Below are 19,834 nucleotides of genomic sequence, written 5' to 3' on the forward strand. Positions count from 1 at the left end.
GTCCGCTCTATTTGAAAGTTGGCACGTGTAACGCTATGACTAGTGCCAATAAAAGGAGATAAGTATAATTTGTAGTAATCTAGTGATTCTTTTTTTACCGTAATGTCTTTTTTTATCTCCCGTACTTGCTTTGCTACGACACTTATGATTTCCAATTAGCGTTCCCGCTGTCCTTTTCATTTTTTTTTTATTTATAAAAACTATAGGCAAATTTAAGAATCAAACTGCAATTTAGTCGACAATTTACTGGTCAAAAAATCCTAAAGTGGGTTTTGCTAAGTAATTCATTTGTTTATAACAATAACATGACAGTTGTCAAATTCCTAAATAAAATTGCACTCGGTTGGTTTGTTGGTGGTTTTTAAAAGTTTGTTTAACAGATTATTACTGGTTTTTCAAAGTTTATTTAAAAATTCTTTGTTTTGGTGAAAATGGTTCAATTCACAAACAAATGGCAGATATGCACTTCGTGTATGGAATGGCTCATTGCAATGGTCGCGCCGCAAGACGGATGTATCAAGAAAGATATCCTGACCGTTCGCTACCTAACAGACAACTTTTTGGTAATATTCACTCCAGACTTGGTGAAACGGGTAGTTTTAAGAGGTCTACAGCTCTTATCGGGAGACCAAGAACAGTAAGAACGCTTCAGATGGAGGAAGCTGTCATAAGTGTTATTGAAGAAAACCCAGAAACTAGCACGAGAAAAATTGCAACCGAATTAACGTTATGGTCTGTTCATAGATATAAGAAAGTGACCAGTTGCTTTTGAATGAGATTATCCAAGGGTGGTTATTAACATACAATGAAACAAGATTATTAAATGAAGTTTCCGAATTTAAATTCAGGTAAAATTGTGGTCCGTGATAGAAAATAATTTTATACCTACCTGTGTTTAATATTCTTTGGTTTGATATACTACTTAGTTTAAAATTTACCAGTTATACGAGGAACAAAGCGTGCCTACATTAGATATCTTAATTAGGAGGCTTGAAAAAGATGAAACCGGTGTTAAATGTGGCAGAACTACCTTATGGAAGTGTATTCGACACATGGGTTTTAGATTTAAAAAAATTGACAAAAGGCAAGTTTTAATGGAATCTTTTAGAATTCGGAAATGGCGACTGGAATATCTAGAAAAAATTAAGATTTACAGAGAACAACAAAGGTCAATTATTTAATTGGATGAAACCTGGTTCCACACTATGATACCCCGGAAAAGAGGTAAAGGAATAACTATTTTGCATGCTGGCTCTAAAGATGGTTGGACTCCAAATGGACTTTCTTTGTATGCGAAAAATATTAAAGATTCTTCTCTGGATTACCACGAAGCTGATTTATTTGGCAGTTGGTTTAAAAACAAACCAGTTCCAAACATTCCTCCTAATAGCGTAATTGTAATGGACAATGCAAGTTATCACAGTAGACAGTTCACTAAAACCCCTTCCACAAAGTTGAGCAAATTCTGTTAAACATATAGAAAAAGCAGAACAATCGTATATCCATATTGCAAATAATATAGAACGAATAATAATTAGAACAGGCGATAATAGCGATAGTGATACTGATATATTATCTGAATAATTTAAAGTAATTTAAGTAGGTAATAAAAATAATTTGTAATTTTATTTTAGATTTAAACATAAATACATACATAAATAAATAAACATTGTTTAGTATCTTCCCTAACAAAACCCCAAATAATTAGATTCTAAGCAAAGTACGGACCTGTTCGGCCATATTTCATTCTTACAGCTGGCCCGGGTCTTTCCTTAATTCTTATCAGTTAGTCACTTTCTTATATCTATAAGCAGACTGTACCATGTATTAGTATGGCAACCTTTAAAAGAGCAACAACTTTACCCTTATCATATGCAACTAGTCCAAGCTCTTTTGCCAAGGGATTTTCCGCTAAGAGTGCCTTTCTGTAGATTTACACAAAATAAGTTTGTGCGAAATCCAAAATCACAAGTGTTGTTTACCGACAATTCATGTTTTCCCCGTAACTCAATACTAAACTTCCGTAACATTTTTAAGAGCAATTTTCGGTAAATGTTTGGATTGGAGTTATAGGGATTTCCTTATCGGGCCTCACTTTCTGCCTGGCAGACTTACTGGTGAGGATGTCCCGCTAGAGCAAAGACGTTCTATGTGGTTTATGCATGACGGAGCTCCATCGGACTTCAGTTTACTAGCACGTCGGTATTTAACTGAAAATTATACTGATCGCTGGATTGGGCGTGCTGGACCACATTTTTTACCACCCAAATCACCTGATTTAAATCCAAAGTGACGAAGATGTAAGAAATCGGATAGAAGACTCTTGTACAGTTAGTAGGAACTCACCTGGTGTTTTAGAAACGGTTTGCCAGTCCCTAACAACTTATTTTTTTCTCCAAATTTGCTCCAAATTGAATGGGGATTTTAAAAATCATTTTTGTTTTCAAAAAAGCAGTGGCGTGCCATTTTTTTCTTTAAAATATTCCATCCAAACCCCGTACGGGCGCCAATGGTAAAAATAAAAATAAAGCTTTTGTGTCAAAAACTGCCTCTCAATAATTAAAAAATGTACACCAAATTTGATAAAAATATCGAATGTGATATGAAAGTTATAAAAGGAAAAACTAATTTTTTAGAAAATTTTAGCATCTTGGAAAATATGCATTTTTGGACCTATGTTTATATGAAATTTTTATCTTAAAATCACGCAAGGAATCGTTTCTTGGCAGCGTACTTTTTAACACCCTGTATATTGAAATATACTAAAATAAGATAAATAAATAAATATATATATAATAAATATAATTTAAATATATAAAATAAATATAAAAAATATATAAAAAATAAATGATATAAATATAATAAATAAATAAGATACTACATATTTAGTTCCGATGGTTCGCTATTGAACATTCCGCTTACAAATAAACCTTTAGGCTACATCACAAATGGCATGGATAATGGTCGAGCATACTCAGCGGTCTGGGACCAAAACAAAACTAGGATGGCATCGATCCAAACTTGCCGGTAAAGCCAAATAACGCGCATTCGAATCGGCGTGTATTAATAAATGATCTGAAAAGTGAATATCACAGAGGTCGGAGAGAAAAATGAACGGCACGCTAAGATTGTGAGTCGAAAATTTGAAAATTTTGTACGTGGTTGTGGAAAATATGCCTTTTTGCCAATTTTGTGCGAGACGGAACTATTATGGTTTTGTAAACACCCTGTACGTGGAAAGAGTTACTACGCTACATGGAACTAGTAGTCATGGTACTGCGTTTGAAAATTAACGTGACTTTGAAGCTTTATGAAAAATTATTTATTTATCAAAATTAAGCACTCCATGAGTTTTTCCAGCGATTTTTTGTTTATCTTCTCAGTCGAACAGTAAAATGGACAAAATGTTGGACGAAAGCAACGATGAGTGAGCAGGTGCATTATCGTGATGGAAAATGCATGTACTGAATGACACGTAGCCCGCCCAAATACAAAAGTCGCCCTACTTTTTGAACACACCTCGTATTTTACAAAAGGTTGTTGTGGGTAGTTTTAGTAAAATATTCAGACCTGTATAATAATAATATGCAAAACACTGACCTCGGATTGAACCAATACTTTCAATTCGTCAATTTCGTTCGACCAAAAGCAATTCCATATCGCATTATTTACCGTCACAAAGGAAATATTTTCTACGTACTTATTACGATATCGAAATGAATTTTCACTGCGACCAAACATTTAACACATATCCTCATTTCACTCATTTGTTTACAATATATTTTATTTTGATTTTGATTGATTCGTTGATATCAAAATATCTTAACAAATATTATAAGCAGTCAAACACCAAAGATGTTATACAGTATGTCCACGAATATAGTAGACGACAGAGTTAAAAGAGAGAGATACGAAAAAAAATCATCATTTATTAACAAACGTTTTTGCTTGTGATCTGATTTGGTTGGAAAAAAGAAGAAATTTCAGTAAATGTCTTTTTTTTATTTCAACGTGCAACATGCAAAATGTTTTTCGTTGAATGCATTCCATGACATTTTTGATTATAAATATTCTCAGCTCCGAAGTCAACAATCATGAAAGGTACAATCAAATGAAAGAGGTATAACGATAAAACAAAAATAAACAGTTAGAAACAAAACTATAGCGGCTATGAGTTTAATTTTAATGTTGAATTTATTTCAATAAACATTAACTTTCATTTCAGTATTTTAAAACGAGGCCTGATTTCTGTGCAGAAATGCAGAAAATTGAGTATGTATGTTCGTTTTGACTCACCCTTAGAGTTTTAGGAAAATGAAAAGTTTAAATTACGCCTATAAAAAATTTATGGAAGTAGGCCATGATTAATCTATTAAAAACAATATCCACATAAACAATTATTGACACACAAGGAATTCAATACTTTAAAATTCAATTATTTAAATGCGTTTATCAGTTTATCGAATGTTTTTGTGGCATTTAAAAAAAACTTAGACTCCTTCGTAGAGTTTCGAAAGTGAAGTCAATGTTTTTTATATTTTATTTTGCATATATCGCCATAAAAAGAAATCCAAAACTGAAAGATCGTGGAAGCCATCCTACTACAAGTCCGTTAGCACGTAGCCATTTTCGAGGGAAGTTGCCATCTAAAAATGGCCATAAAAGTTCAGAGTTATGACCTGACGCACCATCTTGCCCATGGTATATATTATTATATATCTTCGAGTATTTCTGGAATGACTTCTTCAAGAATGTCTAGGTACCTACGTGTTCCTTCTTTAATTCGTTAGGCTATTCGTTGTCCCAAAATAAAACACATCATTCCGAAGATTCTTGAGCATTTTCATTGCATTGTATAAGACATATCAACATATATTTTTCAGAATTATCATACACTGCCACTATTATAGAAAATTAATTAAAATGAAATAAACTGATAGTCTCGTAAGTTTTTGACATTTGATTTTTTATTTTTAATAGATGAGTCATAGCCAACTATCTTTACTTTCACCATATTTTTTCATCTTGTTTTTTAGTTGATTTACTGTGCTCTGCCGCTACAAATAAAGTAAAAAGTGAAAAAAAAAAGAATTTTGGGATTAATTTTAAATAACTATGCTAATGTATACTAAAAAATGGTTAGAGTAAATAAAAAAAAAACACTAGATTCTACGGAAAAAATCCCATAAGAACTCTTAACTTAAATGACAACGGAGATACGAGTGTAGTCCCAAAATTGATAGTTTCGGATTTCTCCCTGTATCTCGAAAACTAAGAGGGCCATGATAATTTTGTTGACGGCATATTTAATTTCACAAGTAGCACAGTGTTGCGTAAACGGCGACTCTCTATCTTTAAAAACATCTCCTGTACCGGGTGGCCCATGTCTCAGGAGCCGTTAGTCCTACAACTCAGAAAAAAAAATTAAATTGATCAAGAGAAAAAGCTGTAAACTATTTTCAAGCTTTCCCTTATAAGGTTTGTAAATTAAGTGCGTTCTTCGAATCGCGTTTGTCATTTCATGACCATTTCGCTCGACATCGGGTCGATGGCCTCGCGACCTTTCGGGAGAAAAAATTACTCGCCGTTGTATTTTTTTAGGCGGGAACGATTCCGGAAAGTACGAATGTAAGACTGACAATGCAGTTACGAGAAGAACGAAAGTTTCCAGTATTTCGCTCAACATTCCGGCCGCCGGTCTGGGTAGTAGGCCCGCGTCCATCGTCACCACGTCGGACGAAGGTGCTCGACGGCCTGTTCCCGCTTTCCTTTAGCTTAGCCAAAGCGATTCACTTTCGTAATTCTTAATCTAACGCGGTAACATGCTCGCAGGAGTGAATTGAAAACGTCCACTAACCTACTATGCCCGTGCGTTGTGGTTGTGCAAGACGAATTCTCAAGATAAGAACGCCATTAGCTCGCCTGTCTTTGTGGCTTACTGTCCTCGCGATATAATCCACTTTGTTGGTTATTTTCAACAATTTGGTTCCGGTTTTCAGGCGGCTTCAACGAACCGTCGCCCAAAATAGAAGCGAAACTGAAGCCTCACGAAGAATCGTTGTACGATTTCCCGGTGAACGAAGACATTCCTCTCGAGTATAACGACAATTCGCCGGAAGACCTCAACGAATACTCGGAGGGTGACGTCATCGCGGAGAACCCAGTCAGACTGACGCAGGCGGAGATCGAAGCCTTGTACGCAGTTCCCAACAAGCACCAGAAGGTCCTTTCAGAAGACAGGGAGTACTCGGTACGTTGCTATTATTGTGGTTTTTGATTTTGCCGGTAGAGGGAGCATCAGTTATATTTGATCCAGAAATATAGTGTTTATTACTCCAACACCGCAGCTCCTTACCCGTGACCATTCCAGGACCGTCCTAGGAATTTATCTACCTACACTAACAAGCGGGATAGGAGTATGTTTTCAACCTTTTCCGCCGAGTAAATTTTGAAACATGCACAAACTAAAAACCGATATATCAAAGCGTTTCTGAGCTACAGAGTGATTCTTAAAAATGTGCGTTTCTAAATAGCCTCTATAACTTTTTTATTTATTAAAAACATTTTTTAAAAAATTTTTAAGGGCAAATCTACCTGTTTCACCTATTTTATCTTAAAGCCTTTTAGTTCACGAGATAGAACACAAAGTTAAATTTTTTTTTAATGGAATACCCCAATTATTAAAAAAAAAAAAAAGTTTTATAATAAAATTTCCTGTCGAATAATTTGACATACACCTATTTTTATTCAGTAGTTAGTAGTTACATGAAATTTTTAATAATTACCATAGTAGGCTGTGTATAACTCTGACCTATGCAGTTTTACGGTATCTAGGTAGCTAGTGTCAAACGTAGACGGCGTTAAATCTATAATTCCAGAGATATCCGGAAAGAAGGCAACCTAGCTCAAAAATATTTTTAAAGTTAAAACGTCATCAATTAATTCACGGATCCTTTACAAAACCGCAGCCTAGGACGTATGGAAGCCTAGCCAAAGATAGAGAGTTGGAAGAACTAACAGTTCCTCCTGAATTGGCTAAATATCATCAAAAAATTGGACATTCAGCCTATGTTAACCCTTGCAAAATTTAAATCGCTATCTCAAGCCATTAAATAGTGTTCCCGCTTTCTTGTGTCACTCGGTGTACCCCGTTCAATAGAAGAACAAACAGATTTTTTCAACTAGCACTAGACGCCTTAATTTCATTATTAATCCATTACATACAACCTTTTTACCGGAGGATGTAAACTAAAATGGTACAAAAAAAACATCGTAAAAGCTATTGAAAGCGCTATCCAGGTCCGTCACGGAATAAACATGAAACCAATCACTCAAACGAAGAGATTGCTCAAAATTCTGTATTTGGAGTCATTATATTCAATGTATAATCAGTTCAGAAGAAGCCAACTGAAGATACGTAAATAAATATTTATAAACAACAAGATAACATTTTGGGAAAAAGCACTACTAAAGATTAGTATACTGTTCTATTTAACCTGATAAAAGAGAGAAAAAATATACGTGAATTTTTCCATTTTATAACTTGTAACTTACAAAAAAAAAAGATTGTTATTCCCTGCGAAAATCAAACACAAAGTAAAAATAATTAACTGAATTGAGACAAAATCAGAGACTCACACAGCATTGTTCTATGTTTTCTGCCTAAAAATTCACGATTTTGATATATAAATTTTATCATTAAATATGCCTTTTGTAAACATTTAGAAATATGCTCTGATAATCTCAAATCCTTGTCCATTATCATCCCCAAGTTTCTCACCGGATCACGAAACTTTTTTTTTTCTTATTAATCTCCACAGCATGGCAACCCAATAAAAATCTCTCCCTGTCACCCTTGAGGCAAATATCGTTACTGCGGATTTGCATTGTAAACAATGCTTAGTGTAAATTTGTGTAAATTTGTGTATCGTCTACATAATAATGATGACAACTTGACAACAGAAATTTGTTGTTTGTTGTTGGTATGAAGCTAAAAGATTAATTGCGTTTTCTGGCAAGCATTGAAATAAAAATTTGATGATTAAGGGTATCAAACGCTTTCGAATAGTCTAAAAGGGTTAGTAGTGTCAGCTTGCCTTCATCTGTAGCCCTAAATATAACATCGGTAATGTTAGAGCCAGTAAATATTTATAGGGAATAATTTTGTGGTATTTTTTAGAATAAGGGGAATTTCAGTTTAAGGTGCACGTGTTTTTTCTCAATCCTATTCAAAAGTCCAAGTTTATGATTTTACTGATGGTAAGGATCGGACTGGCGAACACCTGTCTATTAATTTATGACCGATGACAATAGTTCCTCTTAGGGCATGGTTTAAGTGGTTTTTGATGTAGGTATTGAGTTAAATAGATGTGTTTTACTTTTTAGAAAACCGAATTTTAGGACTTTAGTATCGTTAAGGATTCGGCAGGCATCGAAAGCGAAGCGAAAACGAATTCGAGGCTTTGCTTGTTGAATTTATAACTTATCACTAATTATCTATCTTTGTTATTGTACATATTTTTTTACGTTACTTGTTTTCTTTACTCATTTGGTGAGTTTACTGAATTAAAGGGTTGTGTGTAAAAATTCTGCCTTTTATTTCAACGAATCGACGTGTTGCTGTAACGGGTAGTTTTGGTGACGCGACAGGTAATGTGTAGTAGAGCTGTAATACATGTCCAGCTTTATATCCTGATTGGGTAACGGGGATAATCTTGTTATTATCTAAGTGAAACTATTAATGAAATAAATTTTAAGGTGGCGGATCGGAAGGGCTTAGGTGTCAGCAAGTCGGTGTCACCGACGGATTCGGAGGCGGACTACGCGGTCCCCTACAGGTCGGTCAGTGCGGCGCATCAAAAGTCCGTAGCGTCCACCGATTCGGACGCGTCCCAAGTGACCGTGGTGCCCCAAAAGTCGCAGGATTCGGACGGATCTGCCGCCATTACGAATTCGGTGCTGTCGGAACTGGAATCGCGGGAAAGTTTCACACTAGAGGGCGCTCGCCGATCGGAACCCTTCATCATCAACCTCGAGGTGTTGCAGACTGAGAAAATCGCCCGGACTCCGGAAAATCAGAGGTCCGAGGCGAACATTCTCGATGCCAACGACGTTGAGTACGCTGACGTGAGCGACAACGACCAAGAGCGAAGTGCGACCGATAAGAACGCGGCGGAAGCGGACGCCATGACACCCGACGAAGCGGAGAATTTACTGAGCAGCAAGTACGTATTCAAAAGACACGGTTTAGTGCGGGGGTCCGTCCAGGTACAGTTCGTGAGACCGTACAAAGCAGACACGTTCGTTAACCAAATAGACAAAATGATAATGATAATGTTTATTTCCATTAACTTTTAACAAAACTATTGGATAATGTTAACAAGAAAAAAATACATTACAACTCTAAAATACAAACTTTAAAAACAGATATGTACAAACGCACAAAATATATCACACCGAGAGATCCGCATTACTACAATCAAAGCATTCATCGTTAGAATAAACAACATTCTTATTCTAATTGAGCTTTAATTTTTGCTTAAATAAATGGACAGGCAATATCTGTCTGACGGACAAAGGCAACTTATTATATAGTTTTATTGGTTGGCTGTTAGCTACTTTGGCTAGCTTATGACTTGGCACTCGCAAATTAAGATTACCTCTAAAATTGTAATCTCCATCAATTCTGGTCATGCAATAATTAGACAGATTACTCTTTATGTAAATTATGCTATTTAATACATAGAGAGAGGGAAACGTGAAAATTTTGGGAACAGGGTTCAACAAGAGTAACCACAGGACTTCCCCAACAGCTCTGGCGGAGTTTCCCCAGCATATAATAGCGTATGATAAGCTAGATTGAACATATCCGAAATAATACAATAGTAAAAGCTAAAGATCCACACTCGACGGCAGTCGCCAAATAACAAAACTATGCATAGCCATTTTGTTTAATACATAGTCAATTTGGCCTGTCCAGGACCAATTATTATCTATGAACAAACCCAAATACTTGACAATGTTAGTCCGAATTCTAACCAATAAGCTCTTGTTCCAATCCCTAAGCGACAACAATATCATCTTAGTATTTGTCCTGTTCAAACAAATACCGTTACTCTCACAATATCGGGTCATACCACTTATTGCCCTTGTGGCCAAGAACGTGAGATGTTCCAGACTGCTAGATGACATTGCCACAGCAGTGTCATCTGCATATAAGGAAACATAATTGTCTGGGAAAGAATCAGATATATCATTAAAAAATATTATAAATAATAAAGGTCCCAGTGTGCTTCCCTGTGGGACACCGCTGGTGAGTTCTTTAGATAAGGATCTAATCACAGAAGTATCGCTTCTAAGTTTCGACTTTATATCTGGGGGTGCCACAAGGCTCCATATTGGCCCCACGTCGAGTTTCTTTAAATGCAAACGACACGACAACACTTAATTTGGGGAGGAATGTAAGTGACGCACTGTCTGCGAGTGTTGGCGATCGTTGATGCAGAAGTTGACAGTTCATTTAATTTCCACTTTTCTCTTTTAAAGTTTTTTTTTATAGAATTGTAGGAAAATTTGACTGCCAGTCACCTAAAATTGCTTTGTATGAAGACTTAATTAAGCGTACATAACTATACGAATTTTTGTGCGTAAGAACCCAGTTTTCTATTAATAATAACACAGGCCTACATTGATTTTGATGTTCGCTTATTTGTATATGTTGTATTTGTATATGTTATTTTTAGTCGACCGCGTAATTTTTTTTTATGAATTGATTTTTATGAAATTAAATGTGATTTGGCAACACTGGATGATATTAGATTTCTCTGCAAAGCAACAGAGTTTGCGCAAAAGCGTCGATACATTGTAACGTGCTTACGTAGAGTATTTTTAGTGTTCTAGAACATACAGATATGGAAAGAAGTCATTGTGTGAACAATCCAAATAATGTTTGTTAGTTTTGGTTAGTTGGACGCAGTAACTGGGAGTACTCTGGCAATCGTTAATGCATTTAATTTACACTTTTATTTTTTAGCTTTTTTTTTTTTTTAATAGAAATGAAGACGTAATATTAATATGATTTTTCTTATCATTTATTTTTAAATTTTTAAATTATTTTTTATCGAGGGTTTTTAATTAAGCGTACATAACTATACGAATTAGTACCCAGTTTTGTACATGTTTGGATGCCGTTTTTCCAAAAAACGCCACATTTTTACTCCATCGCTTTATTTTTTAAATGAATTGATTTTTATGAACGTAAATGTGATTTGGCAACACTGGATAATATTAGATTTCTCTGCAAAACAATAGGGTTGGCGCAGAAGCGTCAATACAGTGTTGTAACCTGCTTATGCGCAGTTTGGTTGTACTGGTCTATGGAAAGAAGTCATTGTGTGAACAATCCAAATAAATTTTGTTATATCTGTGGTAGTTATGTCGTAGCAAATCAAAGGCAAACTATAACTTCTTTTGTGAAAAATGTATACCACGCTTATTTTGGTTTAAAAATTGGCAACCGAGAACAAACAAATAAATAAACAACAACTGAAATGTGAGGTTATGATTGCATAGTTGATTTTTAGTTGTGTACTGTTTGCGGTAGTTTAGTTTTTTATAAACCCACTAATACGCAAAAAAGAAAGGAATATTAGTTGCGTATAACATTGAAAACATCTTGTGTGGCTCCCCAATTTGAAAGTAATGTCGCCAGCGCCATCTGTTTTTATAATTGATTATCTTATTTAGTGTACTGTGTAGCTCGCCTACGTAAACTGAAGTTAGGATGATCGTAACTGGTTATTCCACACATCAAACAAAACAAAAGAACCGCGGTCGAAACTCCCGGCATCTGACAGATCAAAATGTCCAACAAGTTATATGTTTTTGGTCGAAACACGCATTTTAAAGTCAAGTCAACTGTCATTGACTTCTCACTATTTCGGTTTTACATTAACTTGTGTGTATTTTTCTGAAAATTCCGCATCAGTGGTTTGCTTAATTTGTTAATTAAAAATAGCCGCTTATACGAGACAAACGAGAAAGTATAATTATTACGTTTATTTACGCCCGGTGCATTTCAACTACTTTTTTTAAATGCGCGGTTTTCTTCAGCTGCCAATCATATTCTGGTAGTTTTCCATTCGCAGAGCGAAATTAAAAACCAGACGATTTTAATGGAAAGTATGAATTTATTAAATATCCTTCGAGGTGAAGGATAATTTTTGTACAGTCTCATAAATGTACCTTACGGATTTTGTGCCCTGTTTTACCATTAAATCTCGAATAGTTGGAGATATTTCGTGCTGGTTTTTGACATTTTTTCATTTTGAGAACGAAACATATTATTTAAAAATGCGCGTTGGCCTTGTTTTACCGCCATATTGGATAGCCATATTAACCATGATTATAAAAAAAATAGGACATAGTTTTTAATCCAGAATAATAATGATTATTATTTTTTTCATAATGACTGTTTACCGTAAAGAATTCTGGAGAAAAGAATAAGGTGAGTTTTTACTTAAATAGGTGATAGCTGCGTAACCCTTTAACTGCACTAATTTGGGACGTACGTAGTTGTTAAGAAAAATAACATTCATAATTTCTATGTGGCGGCACATTTTTGTGTTGGGATTAAAGGTTGTGGTAACACTCGAAGAGTACAAACATTTCACTTTACTTACACAGCTTTATGGTGCTCTGTTTTGTTAACGTTGTAACGATGTATGTATATTATTTGTTGTAATGTTGATTTACGTTGATCAAAATGGTTCAATTTCAATTACGTCAAAAAAGAACTTTCAAAACAATTTGTGGTGACGTCTGTGCTCGTATAGGCGCCACCTAGCAACCGCACAGCCAAATATACCCGTAATATTAATCATTATTATTCGTCAAGAACTGACATTTGCTTGCTTTAGAATTTGGTAATTCTTAGAACCGTAAAACGAAGAAATCCTTTATGAATATCTACGAGACATGGCTCTAATCCGGCCCTATCTATATTTCCACACTCTCAAACCTTTAAAATTTTAATTTTTTTCAATTTTCACGAAAACAGTTAAATTGATTCCCTCCAACGAGTTTCAACTGAAAACCACGTTTTCAAAATGGCTGACACTTTGGTAAGTAACTATCAACAGGAGCACAACCAAGATCGCTAGCTTTTGGTAACTAGTGCTAGGGTAAGCTCGGAAACTTTTCAAGGGACCCTAGTATGTCAATTTGTGTCTATTGTTGCTATTTAGTTCTACGAGACAAAAGTAGTATTTGGTTCACCAAAATTTAGTAAAAAGTTAAACATAGCTGTTCTGCTCTCTTTCAGAGTATATTCCCAATTCAAGGTATACATTTGGCTCATTTCTAAAGTAAATATTAATTTCTTTATTTCATTCTCTATTAGAATTAATATCAATTAACTGGTATCTCAAAAAGTAGAGGCGATAGAAAAAAACTAGTGCCATTTTTGGAATCAGCACATTAGAAATATCAGTTGTTGCACTTCCAAAATTTTTTTTTTCAAGCTTACATGACTATATAACCGAGGCAAGCTTATTCTGTTCTGTTCTTAGTCTACATTGGAGTTGTAACATTACTCAGTTAGTGTCTGTAAACGTTTTCCTTTGCAGCCAGTCATACGATACTATGTATTTTATAAGTTCCACTTTATTTTGAAAGGAATAATGCTTATCGTAAATATACTTTAAAAAAAGCGTATCTAATTACACAAAAATAAATAAAACTGCTTTTAAAATAAGCACGAAAATTGTCATTTTTTATATTGTATTAAAATAAATTCAACTGGGATAGGAAAAAAAATAACAGCCTCTGTAACACATGGCAATTGACACTGATCGGCGAAAGTGTAGCCAAAACCTGTGACCTTATTACCACAACAGCGCCATCTCTTGCACACGAGGTCGTATTAATAAGAATGTTCGCGAATTGGGCTTTGAGCCAACTTAACCAACTTGACAGATGCACTACCGATACGAGCACTAACGTCACTAGCGTCGACATTTTCTAACCTCGTCGATTTCGTTATTTTTAATTTGCAATTGTTTCGGTTAAAACCAATTTCCCGGTCAGCTATGGCCTTTAGCAATGTTTATGAATTTAGAAAAATAGTGTAAGTGCCTATTTTGAACGCACCATTTGCAGAGCCGAACTATTATCGGACGAAGAGGCGCAGGAGGTGACGAGGCTGCTGCGCGATCCGAAAATCCACAAATGGCCGCCGAGCGCGACCAGTTCCTTACTCCAAGACTCTATTACGTCTTCAGTGCAAGATTCCTCTGGACCGGTGTCGTTGAACGATAGCCTGGGACCGCCGTCAATCCAAGAGGAGACCGTCACCGAACCTTTGAACGAACTAAACGATCTGATAACCCAGAAGCACATTGAACTGTTGGACAATAAGAAAGACGCGGAGCCCCTCTCCCAGTATTACGAGTCCACGTCTAGTTTGGACATGTCCACTCAGGACGAGGAACTAGTAAACCAGTCGAGGTTCGACGCTAGCGTCTCCGCCTCCGATTCCGGATTGATCGGTGAGTGTGTGCGCGATAGATCTTTAAAAAATTACATGCTTCTTTTTTACTTTAAAAGTTTACTATTACATTGATACAGTTTCCAATTACTTCAAATATCACGTTTCTTCAGCTTGTTCTCTATGTTCACCCGTTGCTTTTGTATGTAGAAACCATGTGAGCTTTTTGTGTTGGTTTTTTTCAATTAAATTTGTATGATTTCGTCATGTTTCTAATCGTGCCATTCCCAGTTCTATCTAATCCAGACTCGATCTTAGGAGATCCAAGGGTACAAGCAACTTGTACATTGTTCTATGTACCTTATCCCAAAGTATTGATTTTAGACAACTCTGTTTCCTTGTTGGTTGAATGTAATTCCCAAATCCTTACAAGGTCTTTATCATACTATTTATAAATTTTCTGGATTCCTCCTGCTACGAACTTGCTGACGTTTCGCGAATCATCCTGTTGGGCTTCTTCAGGGCTTAGCTGAAACGGACTCGCATTCTACTCTGTACCTGTTTGTATACAGTTTGAGGGGGGCGGAGCTCACAAGACAAGTGGTAAATCTGGTTTTGACGTTGGTATTTTTTAACTTCTGTTGTGGTGAAATGTATTTTGTGATGGAACGCTTAATATCTTTAATGTGGAAATTATTAGAGAGAAGAGAAGAGGTAAGGTGTTTTAATTCTGGATTCAGGAACTCGGGCTGAGATAGTTTTACAGCTCAGTAAACAAGAAAGTTGATAACTAACTAACTATGAGTTTTCCCTGTAAAGGGTTTTAATATAGAAGCCAAATATTTTGCTAGAGAATTTGTTGGAGGAGCAATAGTGACAATGGGTCGAATGGGTAATCCTGGTTTGTGAATCTTAGGGAATCCAAAAAAACGAGAAATTTGAGAGTTATTAGGGGTAACAAACTTTTTTAAGTATTTTTGCTGTTTCAAATCGATTTTTTTTAGCTGAGATGGTAGTTTGTTTAGGATAGACTCCATGGTTTCTTTTTTTGGAATTATACATAGGGCGAGAAGTGATTTTCAATAAATAAAATCCCGATTTTACTGCAACAAAGCGACAAGAACGAGAAACAAAAAATTCAAATTTTCCTGACATAAAATAGAGCTCTAAAAACATTAGCACCATTTTATCAACTCCGTGTTTGTAAACTGATGACGTACTTTCAACGTGATTCACTAGACGTCTCATAAGTCTCAAGGTAGGTGGCGCGCAAGTCTCATAAATTCAAATAAAAAATTTCGTTTTTTCTAATTGTGTATTCAATATCTCTATCAATGTTTTTTTTTTGCTACTATTGGCCACATGTACCAGGATTATTCGGCCATTTTCTGGGCGTATGTTGATTTACGTCCAAAAACATAAGAGGATGCCTTAATTAAAAGGGACTGGAAGGGACCACCTTCCTTCAGGGAAACCAATATGGTTTTTTTAGACTTTCATTGCTCACTCACTGCAACATAACCCAATTTGGTCAGCTTACCACCATGTTTAAAATTTAATGTAAATAACTGACACTCTTCTGCAGACTGCGGACAATGTGCAATGTCACCCGCGGAATCCTACTTCTACGACTACTTTGCATTTAATTGGGCTCGTCAACTCAGGGCATTCGCCAATTTCCCATTGTTTCTTCAACACGTAAACAAAGACTAAGTATAACCAACGGTTGTACTCTGGTTGCAGAAAAGAACTTTGACTGATAACAAAAAAAGGAAAGCCGGCCTCAAACACTCAAACACTTTAAGACCCATACGAAATACTGAGAAAACAAAATCCACTCAATCTGAACTGTTATCAAAGCTCTTTGGACGAATACTCATCGATGTTTTCTTTCTAAAGTTGGATATTCTTCTTCTGTCGACTTTAGTCCCGTTGTTTTTGGTTACAATTGCTTTATTTTGATACATAGATTCGGTAACCAGTATATCGGAATCCAACCATTTGGACTGCGCAACTGAAGAAGCGCTCGAAATCAACCCCAAACCGGTGCCGATTGTTGGGGTGGAACACGGTGTTCATTACTACGAAGACGGGCACTTTTGGATGGAAGTGCCTGGCCTACCGCCCGAAGATGAGGACGACGACTTGGACTATCCCTTGTACGTCCCCAAACCGACCAAAGTGAACTTCTCGAACGATCCGATCAGAGTGTTTTCGACTTTCAGCATAACCGACTATGACAGGTACGGCACCATAACTTACACAGGAGCTACATTTAAGGTCCCTCCAAGAAATATTTTCAGTTTTTGCACAATATACGCGTATTTTGTAAAACAACATTGTAGGTAAGGTTTTAAGGTCAATACAGGACATCAAAATTTTTATTCTTTGGTCGCATTACCGTTTCGCACTTTTTCGGTCTACTTGAAATTAGGATTTTGTTCAATTTGGCCTCATAATGGGGTTCGTATCGGAAAGCTAATTTCCACTTCTCGGAGGTAATTTTTTGTTTTTAGTGATATCAAGGTAAACAAAAAAAAACAAAATGTACGGTCAGTAGCCAAGTTTTTTTTCAAGTGACGTATAAAACAAAACTGTCAATTTTCTGACATATAAGCATCATATTTTTTTAATGGAACACCCTGTGTATTATATATTTTTTAATAGAATATCTTATTCTATTAACTAATAATTTCATGGACTACGTCTTTACGACTTTTTTTTAAACACCCCGTATACTAGTCTTCGCTGAAAATCGAAAGCTTCATATCCCATGTGTTTCTAGGCGCAACGAAGATGTCGATCCGGTTGCCGCGTCGGCCGAATACGAACTGGAAAAACGGGTGGAGAAGATGGACGTTTTTCCGGTGGAACTTATCAAAGGTCCAGAGGGGTTGGGGTTGAGTATTATAGGGATGGGAGTCGGCGCCGACGCCGGTCTTGAAAAACTCGGTAATTTCTGATATTCACAGGATCCGTAATCGCAATAGGTTACTTTACGGTGACGTCACTCGGTGACCCAGGCTCTAACGCACTGTTTTAAAGTCTTTTTAGCTCGTTTAGAATTTTTTTAATGTTATTTGCTTAAATGAGTGATATATAAGTAATGTTGCCAGGTATTATATTATCCAAAGTAATTAACAGAATAATGGGCATTTTTGCCGTCAATTTTTTTTTTTTTTTTTTGGGACAAACCAATAGAAGTCATCGATCCTGGATGTCATCTCCGTAAAAAGATAAAAACTAGAAATGAGGTTTAATTCATTTAACAAATATTGTTGTGAATAACAATGGGAAATAACAACGTTGTAACTTTTGTCAGCACCAAAACATAATAGTGACTTATTTTCTAAAGAAGATATAACTTGGAAAGATTGATGATGATGATATTGACATAGCAATCGCCAATTATCTTAAAGCTTTGACAATATTTCTATTCCATTAGGCCATTAGTCTATTACTGATGGATCATTGATTTAACCCTGAGTGACCTGCATGATCATATTGCTGCTAACAATGTCTCAATAATATTTTTTCAGGCTACTGTAATACTATTTACATATCTTTTGGATTCTTCCCGCGTCGGTCATCATCATCAGCCTTATTCAAAACTTAAGAAAAACTAATTTGCATTCTACTCTGTACATGCTTATATATTGTTTGAGGGGGGCGGAGCTGAAGGAAGAGCGTGATCATTGTCTCAAATGACTGATCCCGTATTGGTGAAAGCTAAAGATCTGAGTCGCCGTTAAGATTGTTTGGTTGTTCAAAGATATTAGGCGTTCCGTCACAACCTGCCAAAGAAAATGAGTCCGCAAGGAACTCCACACTTGCCACTGTGGGTTTTTTATCAATATAAAAACCAGCTTAAATGAAAATTAATTAAATGAAAGAGCCTTAAGCCTATGGCGAATGAAAGTGGACATCAAATCTTATTTGACCAAATTAAAATTTTTAACAGCCTTAACCGTGACTCCGTTGGTACAGAGTAAAGTGCAAACCGGTCTAAACAGTAAAGGCTCACTACATGAACGGGTACAGAGTAAAATGCGGACTAGTTTCAGTTAAGCTCCAAATAGTATTCCAGTAGCCTGTCTTTATCGCAAGTATGTTAAATTTTGGAGACATATCTGTCTGTAAATACCGAGGGCCACCTGTCTATTGTGTTCACGGATCTTAGGGCGATTTGGCGTATCGTAACGGTTATGCTCGTGCAGGGATATTCGTCAAAACGATAACGGCAAACGGGGCGGCCTCGAAAGACGGCCGCATCAAAGTCAACGACCAAATAATCGAAGTGGACGGCAAGAGCTTGGTGGGCGTGACTCAGGCTTACGCGGCGAGCGTCCTGCGGAACACTTCCGGCCTTGTGAAGTTCCTCATCGGACGAGAGAGGGATCCCGAGAACAGCGAAGTCGCCCAGCTAATCAGACAGTCCTTGCAGGCCGATAAAGAGAGGGAGGAGCGACGGCAGAGGATGCTGGAGGCGGAGCAGCAACAGAGCGACGCGAGTACCGTACAGCTAACGGGTAAATCAAATATCTCCGATTATGGCCGAGCGCGTTACTGATTCGCGGGGAACACCACAAATGGTCGAAAATCCCGAACGGCGTTCGGTCCCGTCTCGGTGAGTCTCGTTGCACTAGGGATCTCGATGTAGCAGACTTTATAATTTGACAGTCGATACCAGTTAAGTAGAATCCAAATACGAAGAAAACAGTGCTCGTTTTAAAGATACAGGATGTACATTGGTTGCTAAATCCGCACAGGACACATAAATTCCTAAGCATAGAATCAATTATTGTTTCCAAAAAAATATTGTTAAGTTTATCGAAGGGTTTTGCAACCCGCATTCAAAAGAATATTTTTTATTAACCAGTGAGTATCTTTTGAATATTTTGTTGTCATTATAACCCCCTATTTATGATAGCTACGGGCTAAGATAAAGTTGACGTCTATCAAATCAAATTTATTGAAATTTCTGGGCTCACGACCTCAGAGTCCCACTGAATCTTTTGTTGTTGCATTGGTGTAGCAGAAAATATTTGTACTGATTATTCTCTTTTATGATGTAAAACTGTTCAAATGGTTGAAATGAAACAAAAATTTGAAGCACAAGCATTTTAATAATTATGCCAAAACATAGTATTTCCGTCATAATTTTTTTCGATGCACATTGCCTTGTCCAAGTAAAAGCCTATAATAATAACATTTTTGATTTTTATGACTTTTAAGACTTCAAGAATTACCAAGAAAGGTCACTTTGTCAGTACCACTTTGATATATATATATATATATATATATATATATATATATATATATATATATATATATATATATATATATATA

The 19,834-nt window shown here is 36.1% G+C and overlaps 1 protein-coding gene across 9 annotated transcripts in view; it reads left to right on the forward strand.

The window, feature by feature from the left end:
- The window catches only part of LOC132698107 (uncharacterized), a 55,709-nt gene that overhangs the window by 15,794 nt on the left and 20,081 nt on the right, over positions 1–19,834 (forward strand). For 7 of the 9 annotated variants that reach the window (XM_060663974.1, XM_060663977.1, XM_060663979.1 and 4 more), the window contains 7 exons: positions 6,000–6,250; positions 8,758–9,224; positions 12,485–12,505; positions 14,158–14,546; positions 16,455–16,728; positions 17,271–17,437; positions 18,703–19,014. In XM_060663974.1, coding sequence (XP_060519957.1) covers positions 6,000–6,250; positions 8,758–9,224; positions 12,485–12,505; positions 14,158–14,546; positions 16,455–16,728; positions 17,271–17,437; positions 18,703–19,014 — 1,881 coding nt within the window. Of the gene's footprint in view, positions 1–5,601; positions 5,743–5,999; positions 6,251–8,757; positions 9,225–12,484; positions 12,506–14,157; positions 14,547–16,454; positions 16,729–17,270; positions 17,438–18,702; positions 19,015–19,834 lie in introns of all 9 variants that reach the window. The other 2 variants (XM_060663982.1, XM_060663976.1) reach the window with 2 other exon arrangements.

Source organism: Cylas formicarius, unplaced genomic scaffold, assembly GCF_029955315.1.
Source record: "Cylas formicarius isolate icCylForm1 unplaced genomic scaffold, icCylForm1.1 PGA_scaffold_2__14_contigs__length_35257938, whole genome shotgun sequence".
NCBI lineage: Eukaryota > Metazoa > Arthropoda > Insecta > Coleoptera > Brentidae > Cylas > Cylas formicarius.